The following is a 26,239-nucleotide window of genomic DNA, read 5'->3' on the forward strand; positions in this document are numbered from 1 at the left end:
TGTTTCAGAATTTTGTAATATTCTAATTTTAGAAAGATATTATGGTTATCTAAATCTTTGTTTCATAACACCAAAATCAGACACATTAGCACTGATATTTCTGCTGCGTAGTGCATGACTAGTCACCCTAAATGGCACATGTAAAGGCTATAAACAGTCCTATATCCTTCAGGTTACATTTATCAGCAAATGAGTTTTGGCCCAGACTGTAAAACCAAAACTTTGTTTTCAGAACTGCTTTGACTTTAGAATTGTGGATTCTGAGCCACTCTTTCCATATTGCCTTTCTGATTTAAGTTCATGAGCTTATTGAAAACTTTGAGTTCTAGTAATTCACTATTCTGGGTTCTTTTTCTTAGAATCCAGAACCAGTGTTTGATTGTTTTCACATAAGGTTGCCTTAGCCTTTAGATACCCTCCTAGCTTTCCTGTTTGTAAGAATCAGAACAGCGCCTTCCTAAGAAATGTGCTGTTTCCTAGAGAATCCCAACCCAATTCATAAAGCCGGTCACAGGGCACCGAATTAACTATAACTAGCCTTCCGTTTGGAATTTGCTGACCCCCATATTTTCTGCCTCTTGTAACTTTGCTGCTATATTCGGATCATGCCACAAGATGGTGCCCAAATAGCAGCGAATTTCTCTTTCTCACATGTACAAGTGCCTGTCAACTTCCTGACAAAGTTCTTTGCCCTTAAAGTACAGTCAAATATTAGTACAGGAATTTTATAAGAGGTTTTGCTGATTTGGAAAAGATATGAATAGCAAGTGTTAACTCTAAACTCACCTTGTTTTCCATAATCCCCCTGGTTTATGACTTGCAAAATCTTTACAGACATTATCTGAAATAATAGCCCTTGGGAGGAAGAATTTAGACTTGTCATCTACATTTTATGGTGTCAAGATAAATGGCAAACCATGAAATTAGAACTGGTATTACATCACCTAATGAAGTGCTTGGGCCACTTCATTCATGTGTGGTCTGTATTTTACCCATTTTGGTGAAATTGTTAAATAGAAACTAGGGTTTTATGTTAAAAATTAAAGATATGTGCATTTTTTGTTTTTAGAAATAGTCCTTAGTTTTCCTCCATTATGTGTGGCCATTTTTCCATTTTGGAATTGTATATTCCAGAAGATTTCTGGTTCCTGAAAGTGCTCTGAAAATACTGAAATTCAGTTTCCCTCTGAAATATTTTTTCTATAAGATTGTAATAAGATGTAACTAAAGCCCAGAGGCTATCACCTCCATTTGAACAAGAAGTTGGAAGAAGAATATTGAAATATATTCTTGATCACTGTTGAAATATATGGGGAGATCAGTAAACTGGGAATAATGGACAATTATATGGAAGCACTAACACAGTTGAGAAGTAGAATTAAAATAAACATATTATCAGCAAGACTAAAATCTGGGTCCGACTAGATTTCTGACTTATTCCATATACTTTTTATTTCTTATTAGCTCCAGATCTTTCTTTTTTCTATTAAATAGTAATAGTAACATTTCCATTTAACCAAGTACTTGGAAAGTTAAAGATATTAACTCTTGGGATCCAATTAGAGAAGACCAGGAAATCCAACTTTCTCTTGATTAGTTTACCTTGTAATTGGGATTAAGGGAAAGTCGCTGGTTATATGACGTACACTGCCACTTTTAACACTGCCCTAATTTACAGAAAGAAAACGGTTGGAAGCCAAGCAACGAGAAGACATCTGGGAAGGCAGAGACCAATCTGCAGTTTGAACATCACTCAATGGAAAGGATAATTCCATGAATTCAGAAAATATTTCCATAGTCTTCAGATAAGAAGATCCTTCCAGAGCTCTGTGTACATGCAAATGTGCATGTTAATGAAAGAAAGGGATAAAGTGATCAAGACAAGGACTGACTGGTGTAGAAAGAAGATAGACTTCTGTCTGTCTTCATTCCTAAATGCAGTTCTTTGGAATCACCTTATTGTGTTGGGCATAGAAGGGAGCCATCAGCTAGTAAGAAACTTGGCAAGTATGACTTCCAGGAGTCCTCTGGACAGGGAAAGTCATGTGAGCATGGGTCACACTTCCAGGATGTTTTAAGCAAATACGAAACAGAGGATTTAAACCTGTGATGATGGGAGATGTACGCCCTGCAAAACCAGGGTGTTCTTTAGTACCTCACAAAGCTGAGAACAGCAATATTGAAGGGGAAGGGAGGGAGCAGTATCTGGTATACTTGGGATTCACAGACTACACTGCCAGTTCCAGAACTCCCAAATTGGCGAACTGCAGCAGATGAGGGTATTTGGACTCCAGAATTGTACGGAGAAGCTGAGTGCCTGGGGCTTCTCCAGCTGCACAGCAGCCAGGGACATGCCAGCTTCATTCCTCATAGGAAGCCAGTCTTGGGAGCTGTATTCTAGTTCCAGCTTGAGTAGTCTATCATGTTGTAATTGGGAGACATTAAAGTCTATTTTATGACCTAGATCACTCTGGTATTTGTCAGTTTTGTCATTCCCATAAAGAAATTGGTAAGCAGCTCTCCTCATCTTTATCCCTTATAATGCTGTGTGTGGGTTCAGTGGATCTCTTGATTTTATTGTACCCGTGAGCAGAGAGGTGATCATCTCTCTGCCCCAGAGTAGACTACAAACGTGCCTCTCCTGGGATTGGTATGTGGCAGTTCCTCTTCCCTTCTTACCCTTTTTGTGCACCCAGACTCCAGCCTCTTGCTTTTTCCCATTTCTGTCAAATCTGACATCCTGCAGAAAATACCTGGCATGCAGCATGTTCTTGGTATGATCTTCTCAGCCTGTGCCAGAGGCACTTGGCAAGCAGTGCCAGACCGTCCATTACAATGAAAAGCAGCCAGAATAAAACAAACACCTCTGGGCAGTGAGAGATTTCCTCCTAAAGGACATGGACAGGTCAGAGCTGTCACCTCAGGCTTTATCCATTTCATATCAGCATTCCCAGTGTTTTTAGAAAGTACTTCTGCACTGAAGAAATGATAGTGCTAAACCTTAAGATGCTGAGGAAGCAAGAAATAGTGTTTCGTTGTGCTTTTAACTAAGGCATTAGCCTCATTTTTATATGATTTAGTGCCTGTGACAATGATGGATTATTAGCATTGCCTAGAACATGGTGGAGTCGGGCTTTTTTCAAACAGTTCTTCAAATGACACTGGCCTTGGGTCTTAGTCCTGACACAACTATCCCTGCTTCTATTCTGGTCTTGGAGCCCTCTTGCAATTTCTCGGCATTGTTTTTTTCAATCTTGGTCCATTCTGAAAGTGTCCCTTGTTCATGTGCAATGCCTCCAGTTCAAGTTTGGAGAATTAAATCTTTTTATTGACCCTTTGACCCAGTGCTTAGACCAGTGCCCCTCTCTCTGGCTTGCAGCTGCACAGCTTGTGCTCTGTCACCACAGAATGGACTTCTCTAAGATAGGCATGTGTAATGGGAAGATGTGGTTGCATTTGAAAGGAAATGCAAGGAATTATAGTCAGGCTTCCTACTGAATGGTATACCTCTGAGGTATAGTTTTGCTGTGTTGATTCTTTAGGGCAGAGAGTGACCTTGGGCAGTAAAAAGATGATTGCCACTATCACTTGTCTGTGAGGGGACCTCCCCTTTCTTAAAACATTGTAGCTTTGAAGGGCATTATTAAAACTAACATTGCCCCAGGTTTATTGCCCAGTTTTCTTGTAGTTCTCATAATTGCTAGAAGTTACTTTTGTTTTCTCTCTAATGCTTTTACTAGGTGGCTAGTAGCTTGTGCATGTTTCCTTCCTTCCTTCCTTCCTTCCTTCCTTCCTTCCTTCCTTCCTTCCTTCCTTCCTTCCTTCCTTCCTTCCTTCCTTCCTTCCTTTTCTTTCTTTTCTTTCTTCCCTCCCCTCCGCTCCCCTCCCCTCCCTACCCCTTCCCTCCCTCCTTCCTTCCTTCCTTCCTTCCTTTCTTTCCTCCCAGCTAACAATCATCTGCCTCTAACTTTCAGATTGATCCTTATAACCAGACCCAGAGAAAGGATTTTTTTTAAGCAAATATTGAAAACTATGGAGTGCTGCTGCTTCTACCATTAGTAGAGAATGTGTTTTTCATTATCTTTTTCTAGAAGTTGGGATTGATGTATACTGGCTAGAGGTAAGAGGTCCTGCCATGGCCCAGCATGGACTACATTGAGCTTGTCCAGATGGGAATAAAATCTTTGACCATATCTAAACCATGCCTTCACAAACTGAGCTAACTGACAAGCATCCTGTAGCTGCCACTGGCTCCTTGTTAGATGTTTGAGAAGACCTAATGCACTCTGCTATGCATATATGTTGCTTCATGTATGATGAATGTCTGCACCCAGGATTACTTGGAATTTATAGTAAAAAGGTACATTCCCCTTGAGTTTGTATATGCTCTGCATAGAGCAGAAGTCTTTGTAGAATAGAAATAATGTAGGCTTCTGAAGAGTAAGCTGAAGTTCCTAGCACTTTAGTTTCTCAGAGACTAAAGTATGCCGAGATGAAAGTCTTCTGACATTTTTGGTTCTGTCTGGAATTTGGTGGTTGGTATTCTGTTAACATTCCTCATCTAGTTATAAGTCATGCCAGCCACCAGTCTTCCCATGCCCTTCCCTTTCAACTCAGGTGTAACAGGACAACCCTTATATAGCTTTTTCCAAGAATTAAAACTGGCTGCACCTATCAGACATGTGATGTGGGCAGCAAGACTGAGACCAGAGCTGGTGGCTGGCTGCCTGGCCTGCTTTTCTGGCTCTCTTGGAAACTGGATCCAGCAAGAACCTGTGGGTAACCTCCCTGCCTGAATCTAGCCATCAGTCACCACATGCTCCCCCACTAGCTGCACATTCTTTCACAGACCATTAGCTGCATGTGCGAGTATAATGTTGTTACTGTTTGGGAGATGTTTGCTGGCTCCAACAGGAAATCAGTCCTTCCCTTGTTTACCTAAACTGCTGTGCCAAAATATAATGCTCCCTCTGCCTAATGAAGGAGATGAGGGAGTTGAAAAGAGAAGGTAGAGGAGAAGGAAGAAAGCATGTCTTTGTATTCATAGAGTGTACCCAGAGCATGTTCCTTTTTACTCTCTAAGGAGGGGGTGGCACTCATGACATGGGGAGAGGTGGGCGAGAGCGGGACACACTATTGTAAATCTGCCCCATCTGCTATCATTCATTTAGACTTTGCAGCCTCATTTATAAAAGTTTACAATCCTTGGACTTGACCTTTTGCCACCTACCTTTCATCCCTTAACCTTTCTAACCCATGTTTCAGCACTGAGCCTGGGGAGGGAATTGGGAAGCAGACAGTAGGCTGATAGCTGATCAGAGAAATGTAGTGGGACTGTTGTGTGCCCTGTGCAGCCTGGTCACCAGCTTAGTGGGAGTGAAAGTGGTAAAGTGCACTGGGAACTGCAAAGAATCACAGCCAGTCTTGTCTTTGTAACAGTCAATAGTGAAAAACCTTTATTGGCACTGGGGTGTCAGACCTGTAAGGATCATCTTTTAAGTGTGTCTAAGTGGAGAAAAGATTAAGAATCATGTCCAAGAAGACCCTGGGATTGTATACTACCTGAGCAAGAGCATATTATAGCTATATCAAGAAGGGATGGTGGCCTTTCCTAGATTTATTCTTTAACAAAATTAAATGTTCCCTCATAGTCTCCTCTCCCCCACTCTACCAGACCTGTCTTCTTATTCCTACAGAGATGAGTGGCTTATTTGACTGGTGCTCTTTCCATTGCAAAAATGTATTCAATGCAAAGTTCACTTCAGAAACTTGGTTGAGACCTGAAATTTAGGCCAGTCCTGAGATGCACAGTGATCTTGAGGGGGACATTTTGTTGCTTGCCAGGTATATGGCACATAGTTTTTCCTTGGCAGGGGCTGGGGTCCATATTACCCAGCAGACTTTATGCTTTTTTTCTCTTATTGCTCTGCAGGAAGACCCTATCTGGTCACTTCTGCAAATCTTGCCCCTTCTCAAGCACTCAGCAACTGGTGGTGTTGGCCCATCAGGAGATAAGGGGATGCCTGAGGCCCACGCTTCCAGGGATATTTGAAACACCCATATGTACAGTAGGATAAAGGTAAGGGCCCTAAAGAACAGACAGAGTATGACAGGTGAGTTCTAAATGAGGACAGATCAAGCAAGGCAATGAATTCACAAACTTCGCTGCCAGTTGTGACATTGACACAAATTGTGTTGCTTTGATCTGCTTGCAGAGAGCTAACCCCACCTCCTGTGTATTGCCCCTGTCTTCTACTCCAAGACGTGTGCAAAGCACTATTTTAGGTGGGGGACTGGACCATAGTCCATCCCCAAGGAACTGATTGCTTCTGACCCAGGAACTCGGGGGCAAAATCCAAGAAAGATTGGGTCTCCCTATGCAAGAGGAGCTTAGCTGCACAAAGCCTGGAGAGTCATAGTCCATAGACCAAAGGCCCTTAGGGGACAGGCCTAGAGCCATCCCAAGGGAGCTGTACCATCCTGGTTTGGTGATCTTGCCATCAAAAGGCTTCCTGAGCAATTCTTGGCGCCCCTTGGCACTGGCCCATTTCCCTCTGAGTCAGGGTTCTGTGAAGGGCATGGCTCCAATAAGCTGAGGTATCTGATGTGTGGGCAGCAGCTGGGAATGTGCAGTGACGGCTTCAGATGAGGTTGTTCCTCAGACGCTGCTCCTGCTCCAGGGAGAGCTCTGCATTGGCTCGGTATGAATCCCCTGTGGGCCAAAGGAAAACAGGTAAGTGACCAACCCACCACAGTCATCCTTTCCCTGACAGCTTCACAAACAGACATTCTGCTGACCTCATGCTTTACATCAGGTTGGTCCTGGGCACAGACCCCAATTCATTCAATAGAAACAGACCCGACAGGTGTGTGGTTTCAGGGACATTGGGAAGAATAGGCTCTTGGATGGAAACAGTTGTGCTGGTTACTCTCCTTTGCCCTCTCCAGATTCAGTCTCTACCCTGATTTGTCCTCTCTGTGCCCTGGAGAACTGACCCCTACATTGCCTCACCCTGGATCTCATCCTCTGGTTTCTGGTTGATTTAGGTCAGTGGAAAGCAACAGCAAGAGATTGAGAGGGTGGAAGGAGAGAAGGTGGGGTATTTCTTCCCTTGTTCTGGCAGTGATGTCTACTATAACTCCCGGCCAGGTTCTCCCTCATCCACAGCTCTAGCTTTCATCTGGTTCCAGGATACCCTCGCCCCTTCAAGCCTAAAGGTGGATAGTTTTCCACTCTTGCTTATCCCTGGATGTCTCAACGCCCCTTGTTTCCTGTCTTACTCGCACCTCTATAAATAGTCTGTTTATTAAATAACTTAGACTCTCATTCAAGCATGCTGTCTCTTTTCTTCAAGGACACTGATCAGAACGGCATTGTTTTTCTTTCCCTCCTCGCTGTCCTGTGCCTTGCAGCCTGCTGCTAGCATTGTGGAGGATCTGTTGTCTCCATATGCGTCAGATTCCAATTCCTGATTCCTTTCACACTCCTGTCTGATTGAATGGCTGCGAAGTTTACTCAGTCACACATATTCAAACCTTAGCTATTTCTTCTTCCTCTTCTCATGGTCTTCCATCTGTTGCCAGAGTTATCTTTTGAAACATAAATCTGATGTTTTTGCCCCCCTGACTATAATTTATTAATGGTTCCCAGAAGCCCACTGGATAAAGTCTATTGTATTAGCAGGAACCATCGCAACCCTCTGCAGACAACCTTAGTGGGTTTGAAGTACAATAGAGAAAAATTCTGAGGTGGTGATTTCCTCACTGTCTTACAGATAAAAAGTGGTTGGAGTTGAATTTGGAACTCCGAGAAGCCTTTTATAAGCCAAATCCTATGCTTTCTCCTACTCCTCCCTTCTTTGACTTCTGTCCCTCCTTTGAAACCCAGCTCAAACATCACTTCCTTTGGGTTGTTGCTTTCTGTCTCTGCTTATTCAACATTTAGTTCATACCAGTTTGGGATACTCAGTAGTATTGGGGTTACCATTTGCATGTCTGCTTGCCCTACTTGACAATGAACTGTGCATCTCCTATATATGTCCCTAGTGCCTGGCTGAGTGTTCAGCATAGAAGGAGGTCTTAGTAAATGTTTGTTAACCGAATGGACAAGTCTGCCCCACCCCACCTGTTACAAGTGTGGATGTGAACCCACACAGCCCATAGCAAATACAAACATTTTAAAACTTTAAGATGGAGGAATTGCTACCTTTCTTTACCGACAAGTAGAGCAACCACCTCCTTACTCTGCCCCCACTGGATCATTGCTTCCTCTTTTGTCTGATTCTGCCAATCCCACAACTGTCCTGTGCCCTGTTGTGCATGGTCCCCTTCTGGCAAGCAATGATCACAGCTGGAGGCAGATCTGGGGGACTTCTGCCTGTGAGAAGCTTAAGATGGAGGCATCTAATAAAGACCATATGAAAGGGAGGGAAAAAGAATGAACTGGAATAGGGAAATCCTGACATGGCTTGAGTAACAGGAAAGACTCCAGGACAGATGGAAAACAGTTTACAATCCAAACGGCCTTAGGACAAAGGGATGTAGAAAGAAGTAGCTGTTGGGTGAGGCTTGTTAGTCTGATCAGTTTGTTCTGCAAATCTTCCTGTGAAGATGTCAAATTCAACTCTGTTCCACACCTAGCCTTTTACATACACCTTCAAGTCACACATGGTACATTTGGAGTCTTCCAGCTCCCCAAGCCCACATAGGGCTGGTCCCCTAGTGGCTCGCAGTTACCTGTGTGGCAGTTGTGCAGCCAGACCTGGTGCCCGTTATATTTGCAACGGCACTGCATCATGTTGTTGGAGAAATCAGATTCTGCCACCTCGTATTTGGGGTTCACGACCACCTGGAGCGAGAGGAAACAGGTGATTTGACTTCTGAGTGAGTTGATAGTGACGGGAATAATCCTTTACATTTTGTGTAGTTCAACAAAGCATGTTTATATTCTTTAATTAATCCTCACAGTCACCCCAGGAGGTAGACATTAATGTCCCTGTTTTACAGATGGGGACTGAGAAGTCATGACTGAGAAGCTGTGACTGCCTTTTGAATCAGGACTCAAACCCAGGCCCTCCAGATCCTGAGTCAGTGTTCTTTAGCACACAGTCCCTTCAAGGGCCAGACCTGTGGGAGACCTGACCTTATGATACTCTTTTTTTTTTTTTTTACCTCAGGGAAGCTTTTGGAACATCTGGAGGAAATGAACTTCCTGTGGGGAGTCCCATGAGCCCTCTTACCTGAAAAATATAATCCCCGGGCCCCACATCTGTGATATCCACCCACTGGCAATCAATGTCATGCCGGTAGGTGTCCCAGCAGCCAACGGTCACTCCCTGTTCTCCAAAGTTGGCACATGCATAGCGCCGCTGCAGTCCTGTGAGGAAGGGTACTGAGTTATTGAGGCCCTGGTTTAGGCATTTGGGACGAAGCACTCTGCTAGGTCTTTCACATACTTTATCAGATAGTCCTCACACCCGCCTTACCAAGCAGGTCTTAACATGCAGTCAGATTAAATAACCTGCCTCAGTATCAGCCAGAGATCCAGCACTGAAACCCCATCTGTGACAGGTTCTTTCTTTGGATGCTCTAATGCAGGCGTCCTCAAACTACGGCCCGCGGGCCACATGCGGGTGTTTTTTGCCGTTTTGTTTTTTTTACTTCAAAATATGTGCAATGTGCATAGGAATTTGTTCATAGTTTTCTTTTTAAACTATAGTCCGGCCCTCCAACGGTCTGAGGGAAAGTGAACTGGCCCCCTGTTTAAAAAGTTTGAGGACCCCTGCGTGGAATGCCTTGTTGGCCTAGGAAATGTGGTTGGAAGATTCCAGCTCTACTGAGCTACATTTGTCCATCCATCCAGCCCTCAGGAGCCAGTGTTTACCATGCCTATTCCTAAAGGCTAGGAATTGTGGGTATGCAAATAGGAATCAGACAATCCATGCCCTCAAAGAATTTAGCAGAGATGAGACAGGTCTGCAACTATTATCCAAAATAGGAAAGTGTTAAGTATTTTAAAGCGGGTACAAAGTGTGTTGGGTAGGAATGCAGAGGAATAGAGACCTTGCACCTAAGGTTTCAAAAGGTAAGGAATTGATCATTTCGAATTGCCTTGAGTGCTGACAGTTGCCAAGCCAGAGTCTCCAGGTGCCAGGGGCTGTTGAGCAGGGCAGAGGGGAACCTGACCCCAGTAGGGGTGATGGATGTAACGGGCGGATATGCTGACAGGAAGCCACATACCTGCAGGGCAATTTGTGTCCTCTAGACAGAAGCTGGCCTTGTGCCCCTCAGCCACCTTGGAGCCGTTGAGAGTGAGGAGGTCATAGTGGGTGAAGACCTCAATGCTGTGGTAATGCCTGCAGAAGGGGCAGAGCGGTCAGTCCAGCAGCAACAGAAGAGGGTCCTCTTTGGAGAAGTTGGCAGGGCAGATTGAGGACTAGGCCCCATCATTACCCAGAGGAGAATGTTGCAATAGCAGGGCAGTGCCCTTCTCCCAAACCCAAGATTAGTGACATATGGCCTACTTTCTTGGCTCCCCTGCCCAGCAGCAAGACACAGCTGCCCCATTACCTAGGGTCTTACCCAGGTGAGAAGTGAAGGCTCTGCCCTGGTAGCCTCCAGCAGGCTGGGCCTGGCTTCAAGGCCTGATCGGGAGGTGGAAGGAAGGGGCACTTCTAGGGGACCAGCCCAGGAGCTGAGCTGCTGAGAGGGTGCTTACTTTGCTCCCTGTCAGCCTGGGAAATTGCTACCATTGTTTCCAATCCAGTTCTAATGACAACTCTTCACGCTATGAGGAAGGGTGCTTATTATCTCAGCAAGGCCAAGTCCCAGTGGTGCCCATTCCTCTCAGCTTTCCCCACCCAGGCCGTGTCCCAAAGAAAAAGCCACTTTCCATTCTGCTTTGTCACAGCATTGTCTCTCCTCCTGTCTGGGCTGGGGACTCCTGATAGGAAAGAATGCTCATTGTCTCCTTTTAGTACCAGTGTTCGAGCTCTTCTTTGGGGACCTTGCTTTGCTGCTGCAGAAACCAGCAAGCTTTTCCTGCAGAGCCAGCATCCTGAATGGGATGTCTATTTTGGGTCTGCAGGTTTCTAGGAGTCCCCACTTTACATGGCCTTTAGAGACAAGGCTAAGGTCCAACATAGAAAAATTGTCCAATATCATCCTAACAGAGACCAGCCCTGGTGGCAGTAATGGCTCTGTTGGATGTTACTGTGGGAAATGGACCCCATGAGCACCATCAACATGGGCACACCCAGGGCCGGCGAGAGCAATGGAGAGGGTGAGCTGATGTTGCTGGGATTCCCCATCGCCTCCCGGAGGCAAGGTCAGTAAGGCCTCTGGGAAGGAGGCTCTTACCCAGAGTGCGCACCCCTCCCAGGAAAGTGTGCCTGAGGCCAGGCAGGTTTGGCCCCTGGCCCCTGCTCTTTGTCCCTGTAGAGTCATGGCACGGGCGGTCACTAACATGTGGCACTGGTGCCAAATCCAGCTGTGGCGTCCTGTCTTGGGACGGAAGTCGGCCCGGCCCAGGTTGAAGATCTGTGAGGAGAAGCGCAACAGGCGCCGGTGTCCGTAGGGCCAGTCCATGTGGTCAGCAGACTTGGAGAGGCAGTTCTCTTCGTGGGCGCAGTAGAGCTGGCTGAGTGGGCGGTCCTCCAAGTAGGCCGTCTCCTGCACTAGCTGGGCGTTCATCACAAGGTCTGGAGCACCTGGACCGCAGAGGGCACGTGGGGATGCCAAGGTTGGAAGGCAGCTGTTTGGGCTCCCTTGATAGGCTTGCCCTCAGACTAAGCTCTTTTGGGGACTCCAGAAGGGTAGGGTGGTTTAGGAGTCAGGAGATGTGAGTTCTAGTCACAAAGGAACGATCTATTGCCCTAACCCTGGAGGCAGTTACAGTGTCAAGGTTAAGCTTATGGCTTTGGGACCAGGCCGCCTAGGTTCATGTCTTGGCTTAATTTCTGTCTACACCATTAACTAGCTCTGTGAGTTGCTTAACCTCTTTGTCTCTCATCTTCCACAACTGGAAGAAGAGGACAATAATAGTGATATTAATGCAATAATCCCTGTAAGGTGCTTAGATCATTGGGCCGAGATAGGCATGTAATTGATGTAAGCTAGTATTTCTTTTGTGAAATGCTGCTCAGCCTGTCTGCCTTTGTGTCGCTTAGCTCCGCTAACTCCTCAGTAAGTGCTGCTTGGTTACCGCCGCTTAGTCACTCTCTGGGCCTCAGTTCCTTCAGTGTAAGGTTTGGGAGAGGGGCAAGGGGAGGGGGCAGTTGGGAGGGTTGATCTCCAAGCCTGCTCCTGATCTACCATTCTGGTTCATCCTGCTGCAGTTCCTAGGCCTGCGCCTTGTCCACAATCTCTGTTCTAACCTGATCGCTCTCATGGGTGTTCATACCAGGGCATCCTATGCGTTCCCCTCTGAGGCATCACGGCCATTTCTGGTGCTTCTCTGTGCATAACAGTTCAACATGCTGGAGCCTGTGTCTTGAAAAACTGCTCAGTGCCTCTCCCGCTCCCTTCGTGCCACAGTGGCTCTTACCCTCCTGGGAAGCCACATGCCTCCTCTCATTGCTGTCCCTCGCGTGTGACAACACAGATGTGGAGATCCACAGCTGTTGCCATGTAGCATCAAGAGAGGAAAGTTGCCTGTTCTCAATGCGTGTCGTGCAAAAACAGGATTCCCGTTCAGATTTTTGGCAGAGGCATCATATGGGTGAGCCTGTGCGCCGACTACCCTGCGATGGAAACACGCCCTGAGGGTGGGCGTGGGGAACGGCTGGGTGGCCATATGATGCCTGTGCTATCACTGAAAATGCACTGGAAATTCCTGGGGTATGTTTTGGAGAGACCCAGGGTGTGTCCACGGACAAACCCTAGAGTTCCCAAAGGAAAGAAAGAGAGCTTTCGGAGAGAATGAGAAGAGAGAGTAAAGGAAAGGAAGAAATGAGGAAAATCACAGAGGACTAATAGGGTGGCCTCAGAGGCAGCAGGAGGCTGTGCTAAGCTGTTGTGACGCTTCAAGTGTGTTCAGGAGCAGAGCTGCCATTCCCAGGAAGGCGAGTGAGTGGGGAGCAGGCCCCTAATGTGCCGTGAACCTTGGTGTAGGCTCACCCCAGTGACCCGTCACCCTGCAGGGCAGGGTGTGCCCTTAGGCCCAGTTTCTTCCAGGTTCACTGGGCAGAGAAAGCCCTAAAGCTCACTGACAAAGGTTGAGGATGTCTTGGCATTGAAGCCTGGTTGGGAAGAAGGTCAGGAGGCCACTTGGGTTGGTGCCAGCCTCTAGCCTTTGGACGAGATATACGTAGTTATCTTGGCACAGACCTGGTTGGCAGATGTCAAGCAGATGCTGCTGCCCCCGGAATCAGTGCGTGGGACAGACGGATGCCTGAGAATGGTCTTGGCCTGTGGCCTTTTGGATGAATCCCAGAGCTCAGGAGAATACACAGGGAGCCTGAGGCCCACATGTCCTCACATTTATGTACCCTGCACAACAGCTTCCAAACTTTTCCCTTACTACAAACCGCAGCAAGAAATATATTTTATGCCATGACCTAGTACACATATACATAATTCCAGGAAAAAAATACTGCCCTTACTAAATGTAACTCATTCTGTTGTTTTCTATTCTGCTTCTTTTTATTTTTTTCACTGTTGGTCATGATATGAACATTGGAAAACACTGTTGTATATCCTTATATTTTCACACATTCTCTGTTTTAATTCTCACAATGACTCCATGGAATGGACAGGGCAGAGTTGGCCTCCCTGTGTGAACTGACTTGGCCACACACAGCCGATAGCTGGCAGAGCTGGTACTCCAAGTCCAGCCCTCCTTCCGCTCCCACCCTGCTGACCTGGAGCTGGGACTAGCCTCAGAGCCCTCCCTAGGGGAGGGAGGTGTAGGCTTGCTTTGAGGGGAGCCCGCCTGCCTGCCCCACGGCCCCACGGGCCCTCCCGTTACTCACTGTCTGTGCAGGAGACTCCCGCTGAGCCACGCCCCGTGTTGTGGGAGCAGTGCACTGGCCCGTGCCTTTGACACTGCTGCAGGGCCAGCTCTGTGCCTGAGCAGCGCACCCCGCTCATCACCACTTCTTCGGCCCCCGCCGTCGCCTGCCAGTACCAGGTGTCCTAAGAAAACAGCCAGCATCACCCAGTCAGGGTTGAGAGGTACCTTTGGAGTACCTTTGGACTCCCATCTATGGCTTGGACCCATCAGAATACCCCCACCATGCTGTGCCCAGCCTCAGCCTGAAACCTTTAGTGATGGCGCAGTCCATGCCACTTTGGACCCCTCTGATAATAGCCATTTCTTCCATATCGTGAGGCAGAAATACATTGCTTGCAGCTTCCACATCCTATGGCCCTGCTCCCATCCCTCTCCCACCTGGCAGCGCTCAGCTATTTGAAGAGGAGGATCCTGTCTCCTTCCTGCCCACCCAGGTGGCCTGTCCCAGTTCCCAGCCCCAGATGGTCGGCTGTACTCAGGGTTGGCCCTGGTTTGCCAGGTGAGGTGTGCCCAGCATGCCCGGTAGCCAGCACTGTGCAGTTGAAGAGGTTTGTCCATTGCAGTTAAAGCCTCTTGACTTTGTTGCCTTAATATCTATCCACCTGTTTCTACCAGGACTGCCACTTGCCTGGTCCCAGCCAGCATCATTTCTCACCTGCGCTACTGCAACACTTGTTTCCTGAGCATGTTTCCTGTAGTCACATTAGTCCCCACCCCAACTGTTTGCCCAAGAGCAAGGAAGAAATCTTTTAAAAATCTGCACTGCAGGCTTTGAATGGTCTTGCCCCTGCCTCCTCCACCCTCACACTTCACATCACTCGTCCTTACTAGCCACACCCCGTCCCTGATTTCCTCTGCAGAGTGGAGCTTCCTTTGGCCACAGGACTTTGCATGGGCTATTTATTCCTCTCCAGCTCTATGCCTAACTTTTGTTAGTCTTTCTGCAGACACAGTCATGTGCCTGTTGTGTGAATGTTGTATTAGTGACTGCCTCCCTCCCTGGGCTGACTGCTCTATGAGGCAGGATCTGTCTTCACCACAGCATCCCCAGCACCCAGCATTACATTGGCCCAGTTTCACTCAGTAATTAATGGATGGGTGAATGGTTAGTAGCTTTAGCATAGGAGGTTTGGGAGCAAGACAGGGACCTACCTTGATAGCATGGCTGGCAAAACCCAGGCCGAGCTGTCGGCAGGTCACCATGGCTTCGTTGAGTCCCCAGTGGTCACTGCACACGGTCCCCCAGCGTCGGACCCCATTCACCTCCACCTGCACCTCCACCACACCCTCCTGGGGGTTGCGCCCGCCAGCCAAGCGCACCTGCAATGGTCAGAGGTGTGTGAGAAGCAGGGTGGCCTCAGGAGGGGGCGCTCGGGGTTTGCAGGCCAGCTCACTGTGCTGCCCTGACGCGACACTTCCCTCTCTGGGTTCTCCCTCATGGCCCTGCCTGCTCGAGAAATATGACTCAAGCGCCTGTTCCCCGGGCTCCTTTTCCAGTACTTGCCCTCCTCCTATCTGAAATCCTACCATTAATGGCGACTCGCCAATTGCAGAGGATCTCATATCCACCGGCCCATTCTCAGTGACCCTGTGAGACAGTTACCCACTTTACAGAAGAGAGAACCAAGGTCAGAGACTCAGAGACTTCCCACAGGCCACATTAGCATGGCAGTGAACTCTGATCCTCCTGGGAGCCTCCCGGTGCCACTCCCCAGCTGACAGCCCCGCAGCCCTCCGCCCTCTGCACCTTTTTTCTCAACTTCACAGGGATCCAGAGAGTGTAATGGGAGGGGCAGCCACCTAGAGTTGCCGCTGTCCTGAGGGGCTGTGGGCCATGCCAGGGCAGACTCAGGAGAGGCGAGGCTCTCTAGGCAAGGCCAGCTGGGCCCAAAGCAGAAGCACTGGCTGCCCCTCGCTCACCTCTCCCCCTGGCTCCATGCGGTGTCCTGGCGCTATCTCAGGGCTTCCCCACTCCCCAGCCTGAGGCCACGCCCAGGCCTTAGCTCACCTGATTCTGGAAGCCCATGTTTGGGACATTGCACCTGACAGCAGCATCATTCTCATGTTGACAACCATTATGGGACCCTTCCAGGGAGGGGCATTCACTGAGGGTCCGCTCAGATCCCTTGCAGCGCACCTCACTCAGGTGGATGAGCCCCAGCCCTACAGAGGGAGGGAGAGCAACGCCACTGAGGCTCCATCTCTGTAGCCCCACAGCTGTGGCTTCCCCACCACAGAGGGGGAGAGTTTCTGTCCTGGGCCCGGGCACCCCAGGACCACCAAGGGATGGACCAGTAGCACATCCAGGCCCCCACCCCCCCACCCCAGGCCTCCTCGCTCACCTTGGCCCAGCTGGGCCCCAAAGAGGGCCTCCCGAGCAGAGCCGAAGCCAAGCTGGCGGCACACGACGCTGGCGGAGATGAGGTTCCACCCGTGGTCACAGACTGTACCCCACTGGCGGTTCTTGAGCACTTCCACCCGGCCCTCGCCCACCTGGGCCCCGGAGCGGAGGCGCACCCTTGGCTCCTGCTGGGCAGAAACCAGCGTCAGGGAGGGCGAAGGAGGAGGGATGGGCTGAGCCACTGTGGGAGCCCGGGCCGGGCCCTCTAAGCTGGGCAGAGACACTGACTCTGCCCATAACTATTACCTCGAATAAGCTGTTTTTCTCAACCTCCCTAAGAGCCACCACATATGACAGTAAGAACCAAGTCAACCCTGCCACCTGGTCACCAGGCCAGTCCCTGCCTCGCGCCAGCCTCTGCTTCTGTGTCCTTTGGGGCTGAACTAGATCAACGCATCCCAAAGGGATCCGTGGAGTGACTTTAGAGACATGCAGGGACATGGCATTAATTAAACTGACTCACAGAGTGGGAAGCTATTTCCGTTGTAAGTCTCTTCCCCTCCTTCCTTTCACCCAGGAGACCACCTCCTGGGTGCTGCCCTGCCCTGTCTGTACCACCTCACCAGCACTTGCTCATTGCTTTTTATAACAAAGGGCCAGGCTCAGGTTCAATACGGGATATAGCTACAATGTAATTACTGTTTTTATGGTTACCTTCTATTCATAGCAGGTGATGTCAACCTTCCATTTATGGTAGGGTTATAAACGGTCCCTTTTAAATACATCCAGGGTACCACCACTCTGTGCACCGATACCTCCTTGATAGGGGATAGGGCCGCTGTCCCTCCCTCCTGCCTGTCCTGGACTCCTCCCACCCGTCCTTCCCAAAGGCAGGGTGCTGCTAAGAGGGGGCCTGTGCCTCCCTGCCGGGGTGCAGGCACCACGGGACCCACCTCTGCCCGGGGCTCCTTGCGTCCAGACTTGGCCTTCAGAGGGCGGAAGCGGGGCCCTGCCACACAGCTGACCACAGCGTGCATGCCACCCAGGCAGGCCGGCTGCAGCTTGCCCCGAGCTGGCGCCACCTGCACCTGGCAGCTGGCTATGTGGGGCTCCGTCCCCAGGCAGTTGACCCGGTGGATCCAGAAGGAATTCTTCTGGGCCAAGCTCTTCAGCCTGGAAGACAGGGAGACTGCGGGTGGGGGAGGGGTTGAGGGAAGCTCAGGACTCAAGAAGGCAAGGCATTGGGGAGAGGGGCGGGGAGGGAGGCCCTTCATGCCACACCCCTCTGCATCCTTCCCCCAGGGTACACTCCTCACCTAAACCTGGGATCCCTCAACTTCGAATTCCAGACTTTCCTGGAGGAGAGAAAACAGTGGGGAGTGGAGTGGGTGCAGAAGTCCAACCCATCACCCTGGCTCCTCCCAGTTGTCCTTGAGTCTGCACCAGACTTCACAGTTTGAAAACTCGCCCACAGATCCTGTTTCAGCGCTGAGCTTCGCAGCAGCCCTGAGAGGCGACCACCTCACAGGTATCAATGACTTCCATTTTACAGGAAAGGAAAGCAGGGCCCAGCATGCTCTCTTGACGTATCAATCCCAACTTGGGGTCTCTGTTGCACTGGGCGCCCCCGGGGCAGGCAGCTCCCAGCTCGCCCTCTCCCCATGCCAGATGGAGGGGCGCCTTTAGGGAGCACCCTGAAAAAAGGGACCCAGGGGAAGAGGTCCTCTGGGGACAGGTGGAGGTTGAAGGCCTTGCTGGTGGTGGCTGCCCACCCAGAGGCTATAATCAGGGCTGCCCTCCCCATGGGTGGTAAGCGAGTCAGCCAGGCCCAGATGTGCAATTACAAGGTGGTGGGGAGTCAGGGGCCCCCATGTCAGTCACCCCCAAGGCTGGAATCGAGTAGGTCTTCAGGACCAGGGTCCTCTAAGTCGGAGACACAGGACAGAGTGACTAAACGTGGTTGGGGTTGGCAGGGGTGGGTGACTCAGCGGTACTGTGGGAGATTCCTCCCTTGAGGAGAACAGTCTTCACTCCACACAGCTGGGGAGCCGTGCCTGGCCCTCAGACAGGCTGATGCAATCCTGTGACAGGCCCGTCACGTTTCTGACAGAGGATTTTATGTCTGTGCTCCCAGATGCTGCTCCACCCCACGCCTTGCTCACACACAAGCTGAGGCCTGGCTTGGATGAGCGTTGAGGAAATTCACTGGGGCAAAGTGGAGACAGTTCCTTGCAGATTGGATAGCTGAGGCTCAGGTGCCCTGCCGAGGCCCCACAGCTCGTTAGGCAGAGCTGAGACCAGAACCCAGGTCGTCTGTCCTTGCGGGCAGCATTGTAAGGCTCTTCAGTAAAGTCTACTTTTTAAGTCAGGGACACCATTTTACATTCAGTTGTTTTTATTTGGGGAGTGTTCTGTACTGTTCTTCGTATCGATTAGTTTCTGACCGTTTCTAGGCACCTCCCAATGTTCAGCCGCACCTTCCTCTTATTCTGTGGGACCCATCACCCAGGAGACCCAGGAACATTCCTCATTTGGGCCTGTTTCCCTCCCAGTCCCCACACCCACTGAATGACCTGCCATCGACACATCCAGCCCTGCCAACCTCACTGACCTCTGCCAGGTCCCACGTGTGTCACGCGCACGCACTCACACATGCCACTGCCCCACAAGCCTGCCTCCCCCGCACCCCCACCAGCTGACCTACCTGTAGTAGTGACTGTTGACAGGTGCCTCACTGGGGAAGCCCAGCATCCCGCACACCACCTTGCTGTTGTTCCTGGTCCAGCCCTGGTCACACACCTGCCGCCAGTGGCCCTCGTACTTCACCTCCACGGCTCCCTCGGTCACCGGGTTCCGCCGCTTGGCACTGGCAAGGATGGGCTTGAGCCGCACCTCCTCCAGCCGCCGGCCCTGCAGGGTGCAGGGGCACCGTGGGCCGAGATTCCTGCCCCGCTGAGCCCACTGCAGGTCTTCGTTGGGGAAGTTGGGGCTCAGAGCGCTTACAGATCACCCCACACAGCCCCCTCACAGGACAGGCCGGGATACTGAGGCCCAGACAGGGGGAGGCATTCATCCAAGGCCACGGGGTGAGCATAAGGTGGAACCTTGGTGTGTTTAGGGTCCTTTCCTCACTCTAGAGGGAAGCAGGCAGGTCTGCACCCTCCCTGGGGTCAGGATGGGAGCTCTTGGGGTTGGGGGGCTTCCACCAGGCATAGAGGAGGAGCCTGCCTGCTACACCAGGGAGATGTGAGGATGGGCAGACCTTGAGACCGCCAACAGGCTCCTTTGGCCCAGGAGACCCCCACCTTAGCCCTGGGCTGACTTAGACCATGGCGAGCCCCCCATCCTGGCCTACGGCCTGTAGTGGGCCAGGGCCTGCTGTCCTCAGGCTGAGGCTCTCTGGCAGGGGATGGTAGGAGCCTGGACCTGCCCTGCCTGCTCCTGTTGTTTGGCTTGGGCTGTTTTTAGCTCGGGGTTGTTTGTGCCGGGAAGAGGCAGCAATTGTGGCCGGGCCTTGTGGGTGAGGCAGCCCCTTGCCCCCCTGCTGCCTCCCTTATGGAGAGCAGCTTCGGTGATTCCCAGCAGGCCCAGCCTCTGGTTCCCTGGCCTGCCCCCCCTCAAGCTGGGACCCTCTGTCCATGCACCAACAGGACAGTCGGGGCCAGGATGCTTCTCAGCCCAGGCTCTGCTCTCCTTCCCCTGCCTCCTCCAGGTTCATTACCAGGAGGCCCCCTGTCCCCTGACCCAATACTTGGCTCAGGCCAGGGCCTGGAAAGCCTCCTCACCTGGGGCCCAAGGGCATTGGAGACTCTCTCCGAAAGATAGCCGCGCTGGCGCTGGGGCTGGCACACCACCCCGACGTCCTCTGAGTGGCTGCAGTCGCTGACGCCCCAGCCATTAGACCCGCACTGGCCCAGGGAGCTTTCTGTGCCCGCACAGCGCACATTGTCCAGCCAGATGGGTCCTGAGGGGGAGGGGACAGGCAGGTGATGCTCAGGGACAAGCACAGAGAGGCAGGCCATGAGTTGTGCCTCCTGGACAGTTAAACTTTCCTCTTAAACTCTGAGCAGAAAGTGGGATGGAGAAAGGAGAGGATTTGGTTCTCCTGAGGTTTATTTATAACCCTGCTTACTGCCTCCCCTTGGCATCAGGTTCTGTAGAATCTTTTTGGAAAATGCCAGATGGGTCTAGTAATTAGATTGACCTGTTCACCCATTCACCCATCAATCTAGTCATCCAACATTTGTTAAGCACCCACTGTGTGCCAATCACTATGTTCACAGTTGAGGGGCTGTGATCATGGCAATAGTGGTGGCCTCACTGCAAGCAAGAATGGGAGGCTCAGCAGGGGCACTTCAGCTGAGGCACTCAGGTCAGGCCTCATGGGGGAGGTCATGGAGCTGGGAGTTCAAGGACGGGTGGGGTGTTTTCTGTAGGAGCTCAGAGAGCCCAGCCCCTGAGAGAAGCCCCCTGCCATTTCCTTGTCACGTTGCTTGGCAGCTTGTCACTCACCCTCCCCTGGGCCATACTTGGCACTGTGGGCCCAGGTCAGGGCACCCTCAAAGCCCAGCTGGCGGCAGGCTACTGTGGCCTCCTGGAGAGCGAAGTCGTCATCACACACGGTACCCCACTGGCCCTGGTACAGCACCTCCAGGCGGCCCTCCTCCGGCCTGTTTCCTGGGCCCACCAGCCGCAGCTTCGTGGTGCCCGGCGACTGCGGCCTGCTGAGAGGGGCCTGGCCCAGCAGCAGGCACAGCAGGAGCAGGGAGAGGGTAGGGGGTGGGGAGCACATCATGGTGACTTCAAGGACAGCTGAGGCAAGGCACCTGGGAATGAGTAAACAGGACAATGATCACCACCTACCTCTGGCCTCAGGCAGAGACAAAACATGGCAGGGCCCCTCCAAGTGTGTGTGTGTGTGTGTGTGTGTGTGTGTGTGTGTGTATGCTGGCACTGGTTGAGTTTGGGCTCCGAGGTTAGTCAATTTGGTTCAAACCCACCATTCATTAGCCATGTAACCTTGAGGAAGTTTAAGTTTAACTTTACTGAGTCTCAACCTCCTTATCTGCAAAGTGGGGTAACAATTCCTATCTTGCACTGTTGTTGTGAGTGTTAAATAAAACACTGTATGTAAAGTGCATAGCACAAGCCTACCACATGGTAAGTGCTCAATAAACAGTTATTTTTGATACAGTTTTATATGTAAACTAGAGGCCCGGTGCACAAATTCATGCACAGGTGGGGTCCCTCGGCCTGGCTGGCGATTGGGGCCGATTGGGGTAGCTGGCTGGGGGGAGGGACCGTGGGAAGTTGACTGTGAGAGCACACTGACCACCAGGGGACAGCTCCTGGGTTGAGCGACCTGTCGACCGGTCATTTGGTCGCTTAGGCTTTTATATATAGAGATAGAGGAGGTGACCTACCCTTGGAGTCATGGGGGAGACCCCAAGGTGCCCTCAGGACCAGAAATATCTACCCCAGGGGAACTGCCCTCACCTGCCTTTTGACATTCCCAACACCCTGGCCACCCTCACCACAAAAGGCGCATGGGATGCTGGAGCAGAAAGGGTCACTTGAGGGGAGTCTAGGCCTCTACCACTCATTTACTGTGTGGCTTGGGGAAGTCTTTTAAACTCTCTAGGCCCTGAGCCTTTATTTTGAAAGTAAGGAGGTTGAACCAATACAGCATGGGCAAAAGTAGACTTACAGTTGTTTGTATGGAAAATATACAATAATTAAGAAATAATAATACCAAGAATAAACTGTGTTTCCATATTCACAATTCTTAATCTACTTTTGCCCCACCCTGTATTGTCTAGTATCTCCTTGAGCTGGAAGTCTGTGATATCCTTACGCCCTTGCTCTAGGTCCTGCGAGGTGTGTGATTTGTACATGGATTCAACAAACATCTGTGGAATACTTGCTTCAGGCCAACTATTAGGTCAGGTGCTGGGACACTGACGTGAAGATGTCAACGCTACTCCCCGCTGTCATGTAGCCCAGAGAAGAGGAATTAGGGAAGGCTTTCGGAGAAGGGGCAGTTCACCGGGCCTTGTTAGAGGAATGAGAGTTCTCCCAGATGGGAAAACTCTGCATTCCAGGTAGAGAGGGCAGAATGGGTAAAGGAGGGGAGAGGAGAAGAGGTGCAAGAGCAGAGGGGGGGCCAGGGTGGAGGGACAGGCTGGGCCAGTAGATCAAGGGCCTTGTGTGTCACGAAGGGTTTGTCCTTCATCCCGTAGGAAGTGAGGGGCCCTGGGAGGGTTAGGCTGTGACCATCCACCAGAGAGAGGGCTCCTGCCTTCAGGAGGCTGAAAGCAGATGGTCTTTGGGTCCTTAAAGGGGATGAGGTTGGGGGCTGATCCTCTCTCCCTCATGTGTTAGCAGCCTTAGGCCTGGGACCAGGCTGGGGGAGGAGCATCGAGAGAAGGTTACAGAGAAGGTTACAGCGGATTGGAGCTGTCAGTGTCTGCAGCCATCAGTGCCGAATTCCTCCATGCGGATGGGGCTCTGCTGCGGATGGGGCTGAGGCTGCCTGGAGCAGTGGATGGAGAAAGTTGGGTTCCTGGCTCCCTGTTTAGGCTTGCACCATTAGAGAGCACGTTCTGGGCGGGGGGGGGGGGGGGGGGGGCTGCCACTCCGTTCCCCACAGGCTGGTATTTGCTGAGAATCTCTCATTCCTTGCTGCACCCAGCCCCTCCGCCTTCAGCTGCCCAGCCTGCTTTGGCCAGCCCAGGACTGGGTAGAGTGGGCTCTAGAATGAAGCTCCACTAAAAAGGGGAAGGGACTTTGTGTTGTGCCCCTGGTGCCCAGAATAGAGCAGGTATGGAGGTGGCACCAGGAAATATCCATGGTTGTATGGATTTGAGGTGGCATAGCACAGCACTTAAGTGTACAGATGGAGCCAGACTGCCTGGCCTCACAACCCACCTCTGTCACTTGGCTTCTGGGTGGTCTTGGGCAAGTGGTTTAATTTCTCAGTGCCACAGTTTCCTCTCTGTAAAATGGGGATAATAATAGCACCAACCTCATAGGATGTTGCCAAGGTTAAGTGAATGAATACATCTTGACCCTTAGGTGAGCAAGCTCTCAATTGACAAGTTAACTCTTAGTAACAGCTGCTATAGCACCATAGTTTGGTCCCAGCTCCTCTTTGGATAAAGAAGGAATGGAGGCCACATCCTAACTCCTCAGCAAGACCCTGGGACCCTGCTTTGCGACATCCTCCAGCTTTGCCTCTTTCCCCTCGGAGCCCAGGTTCTCTTCTCTCCACGTCCCAAAGCCCTGTGTTGCCTCCTCCCCTTTCTCACCGCTGAAGTCTCCTCCTGCCCCGCCCCTCCTGTAATTCCTTTCCGGACCTAAACACTGTTTTCTTCACGTCACTCCCCACTCTGGAGCCTGTGGGGCTCCCAGCTGGCTGTCACTGCCTGGGATGTCCCCTTTCCCTCCTCCATCACCCCTAAGGGGGAGGTAGGCAGCTAGGGACTGAGCCAAACTGAAGTCACTGTGGGTAGGGTCCTGCCACAGATGGTAAGAGGATGGGAAGGATCGGGATCCTCCAGCTGTGAGGACCCAGTGGTCACATTGGGTCTGGCCTGAGAAAGCAGCCTGCTCGCTGTCCCAGGAGTCAGGATGCTCCTCACTCTGCCACCAAAGTGTTATGTGACTTGAGTCAGGCACCTTCCTCTCTCTGAGAGGTGGTAGCACTAGACGGTCCCTCTCTGTAAGACATGCTCTGATGGGCCGTGGAGTATGGGCAGGTCTGCCTGTGGCTGGTGTCCCACAGCGTCATGCAGGTCTTATTAGAAGCTGTGGACAGGCCTGGACCAACAGGCTCCCTCCCCTCCAAGGGGACGCCCTGGAGGCAGGGGTGGGCTTCTGCTGCAGGACCCTGGGTGCTAGCCAGGGCAGCTCCCTTTCATGAAAGCTGCCCAGGAGAGTCAGGTGCAGGGGGCACCCCTCTTCCCAGCCCTCCTGCCACTGCAGGTCCCTCTGCAGCTTTTGCTCACACCAAACCTGTCTCCTCACATTCCCCAATGTACCCTTCCATTCCCAGCCGCGAAGCCTTTGCTCTCACCGTTCCTTCTACTTGGAGTGGCCTTTCCCTCTACTTCAGATTGTTAGATTCCTACAACACCCAGCTCAAAAGCTACCCCCTCCATCCAGCCCTCCCAGGTCCCACCCTCCTAGCACTTGGTGTGTTTGCTTCCTGCCTCCACAACCAGTATCCACAGTGTCTCCCCGGAGCTGGTCCTCCAGGGCCGAGCACAGAAAAGAGGACCAGGCTGAGGAGCCTCCCTTAGAGAAGGAAAGCCTCACGTGGCGCTCTTTTCCCAGGGAAGGAGAAGGAGACGGTGAGAGGAAGGATGGAGTGGGGGTTAATAATAATAATTATTATTATATAATATAGAAATATTGATTGAAGACTTATCTCCACTCTACAGCTGAGAAGATGAGGCCCAGAGAAGCTAAGTAACGTGCCCAGCCAGGTTTCAAACCCAGGCAGCCTGTTCCCAGAAGCCAGGCTCTCAGCGTGAGGGATGGAGGTTGGAGGAGGAGGGGGGAGAAGGAAGGGTGGCAGGGAAATGAATGAAATTCCACCCCGTTGCTGGTTGATTTATGACCTGCTGAGGTGTGAGGGCGCTGGGGTAGGTGCCAGCACTGAGTGCAAACGAATGCCAGACCCAGGACCCTGCCAGCTTGAAGCAGAGAGGCACCTGGTCCAGGTGCTGCTCGGGGACTCGGCACCTGCCCCCCTAGGGAGGACTGGGAATGCCCAAGGGTGTTGAGGAGGTAGCATTGGGGATGCTGTTCTGGTGGGCACCAGCCTTGGGATCACGCAAATGGGGTGGGGCTTCCCCTCTCAGCCCTGACCCCTTCCCTGGGATCACGGGTTATTGTGACCCGAAGCAGTGCCAGCAAATGGTCTCTGAGCCCTACCTGTCCCGCCATAGCACCTGGGAGTTGAAGCCCTCAGCCCAGGCTGCATCCCCTGTCTGCCCTTCCCCTTCCCCTCGCCCCCTCTAATCAGCCCTCATCTGGTTCGTTGGAGAGCCTGGCTCTGCCCTGCTTCTTAGTGCCCCAAGTCACAGGAGTGGCAGCTGAACCTGCCTTGCCCCTTCCCCTGCCTCCTCCCTGGGTGAGAAGACAGAGAAAAGGTTACATTCAGCGCGCTCACAAACAAGACGCGCAGGCACCCCGAGGCCAGGGCGGGCCTGGGGCCAAGCCTCAGAACTTGGAGACTTCCATTGGAAGCAACTTTGGGGAGCGCCTGGGAGCTAGGCTGCCCATCCATGGGACCGCCAGCCCTCCCCGCTCAGCCTTCAGGAACCCTCAGAGGCTTGCAGACCCACAGAGAGAAGGAAGCGGACAGACAGACAGGACAGCTAGACAGACCCAGGGCCAGGGCCAGGCGGGGGCTCACCAGCTGGAGCGCAGATGGTCCGGGACTGGGCGGGCGCTGCGGCGAAGCAGCGCTAACGGGCCTCCTGGGGCGCCTGGGGCCCTTTTATCCCGCTGGGCCGCGGGCGCCCCCCACCCTGCGGGCGCGGAGGAGGCCCCGCCCCCGAGCGGCCCTGGAGGAGGCGGGCGCCCCGCCCCAGGTCTCCCCTCCCGCCCTACGTCCCCCCCCCAGCCGGGAGACGGGCCAGGGTGGCCAGGTGCCAGCCCGCATAGGTTGTGTCGTGGCCCCACCGGCCTGGGAAATCCCTGGGTCGAGAAGCTGCGGGGGGTCGGAGGGACCTGTTTTCCGTGGAGGAAACTGGCGCTGCTGCAGCGGCTGGTGGGAGGATCCGAGTCCCCGGAGGCCCGTGCTCCTCTGCCAGGAGTGCGAGTGCGTAAGTCCCTGTCTGAGGGGCAGTGTCCTCTGCCAGGTCGGGCGATAGCCCTAC

At 51.8% G+C, this 26,239-nt stretch overlaps 2 protein-coding genes and 1 long non-coding RNA gene across 8 annotated transcripts in view; 2 read left to right on the top strand and 1 right to left on the bottom strand.

Annotated features, from left to right (window-relative positions):
* Nucleotides 1-2,912, top strand: part of R3HCC1L (R3H domain and coiled-coil containing 1 like) — a 65,213-nt gene extending 62,301 nt beyond the window's left edge. For all 4 annotated transcript variants that reach the window (XM_079793351.1, XM_079793348.1, XM_079793350.1 and 1 more), the window contains one exon: nt 1,679-2,912. In XM_079793351.1, coding sequence (XP_079649477.1) covers nt 1,679-1,746 — 68 coding nt within the window. In that variant the 3' untranslated portion in view covers nt 1,747-2,912. The remainder of the gene's footprint in view (nt 1-1,678) is intronic.
* A 2,512-nt stretch (nt 2,913-5,424) lies between these two features.
* On the bottom strand, nt 5,425-25,897 carry LOXL4 (lysyl oxidase like 4). 2 transcript variants are annotated; one of them, XM_079793492.1, is made up of 15 exons: nt 25,774-25,897; nt 20,865-21,178; nt 20,138-20,316; nt 19,057-19,262; nt 17,669-17,707; nt 17,306-17,525; nt 16,354-16,537; nt 16,020-16,174; nt 15,164-15,331; nt 13,971-14,133; nt 11,465-11,708; nt 10,240-10,355; nt 9,240-9,376; nt 8,737-8,848; nt 5,425-6,712 (listed from the first exon to the last, which is right to left on the bottom strand). In XM_079793492.1, the coding sequence occupies exons 2-15, from the start codon at nt 21,145-21,147 to the stop codon at nt 6,642-6,644; spliced, it is 2,277 nt and encodes a 758-aa protein (XP_079649618.1). In that variant the 5' UTR covers nt 21,148-21,178; nt 25,774-25,897; the 3' UTR covers nt 5,425-6,641. The 2 variants fall into 2 exon arrangements, with proteins under 2 accessions (XP_079649618.1, XP_079649617.1); XM_079793491.1 differs by having other exon boundaries at nt 5,425-8,848.
* LOC307112656 overlaps nt 6,611-26,239 on the top strand; it is a 39,492-nt gene continuing 19,863 nt past the window's right edge. The window contains exons 1-2 of one of the 2 annotated variants that reach the window (XR_013814733.1): nt 6,611-6,733; nt 17,655-17,880. This is a non-coding gene — a long non-coding RNA (uncharacterized lncRNA). The remainder of the gene's footprint in view (nt 6,734-17,654; nt 17,881-26,239) is intronic. The other variant, XR_013814734.1, reaches the window with a different exon arrangement.

This window comes from Cnephaeus nilssonii (genome assembly GCF_951640355.1).
Source record: "Cnephaeus nilssonii genome assembly, chromosome: 16".
NCBI lineage: Eukaryota > Metazoa > Chordata > Mammalia > Chiroptera > Vespertilionidae > Cnephaeus > Cnephaeus nilssonii.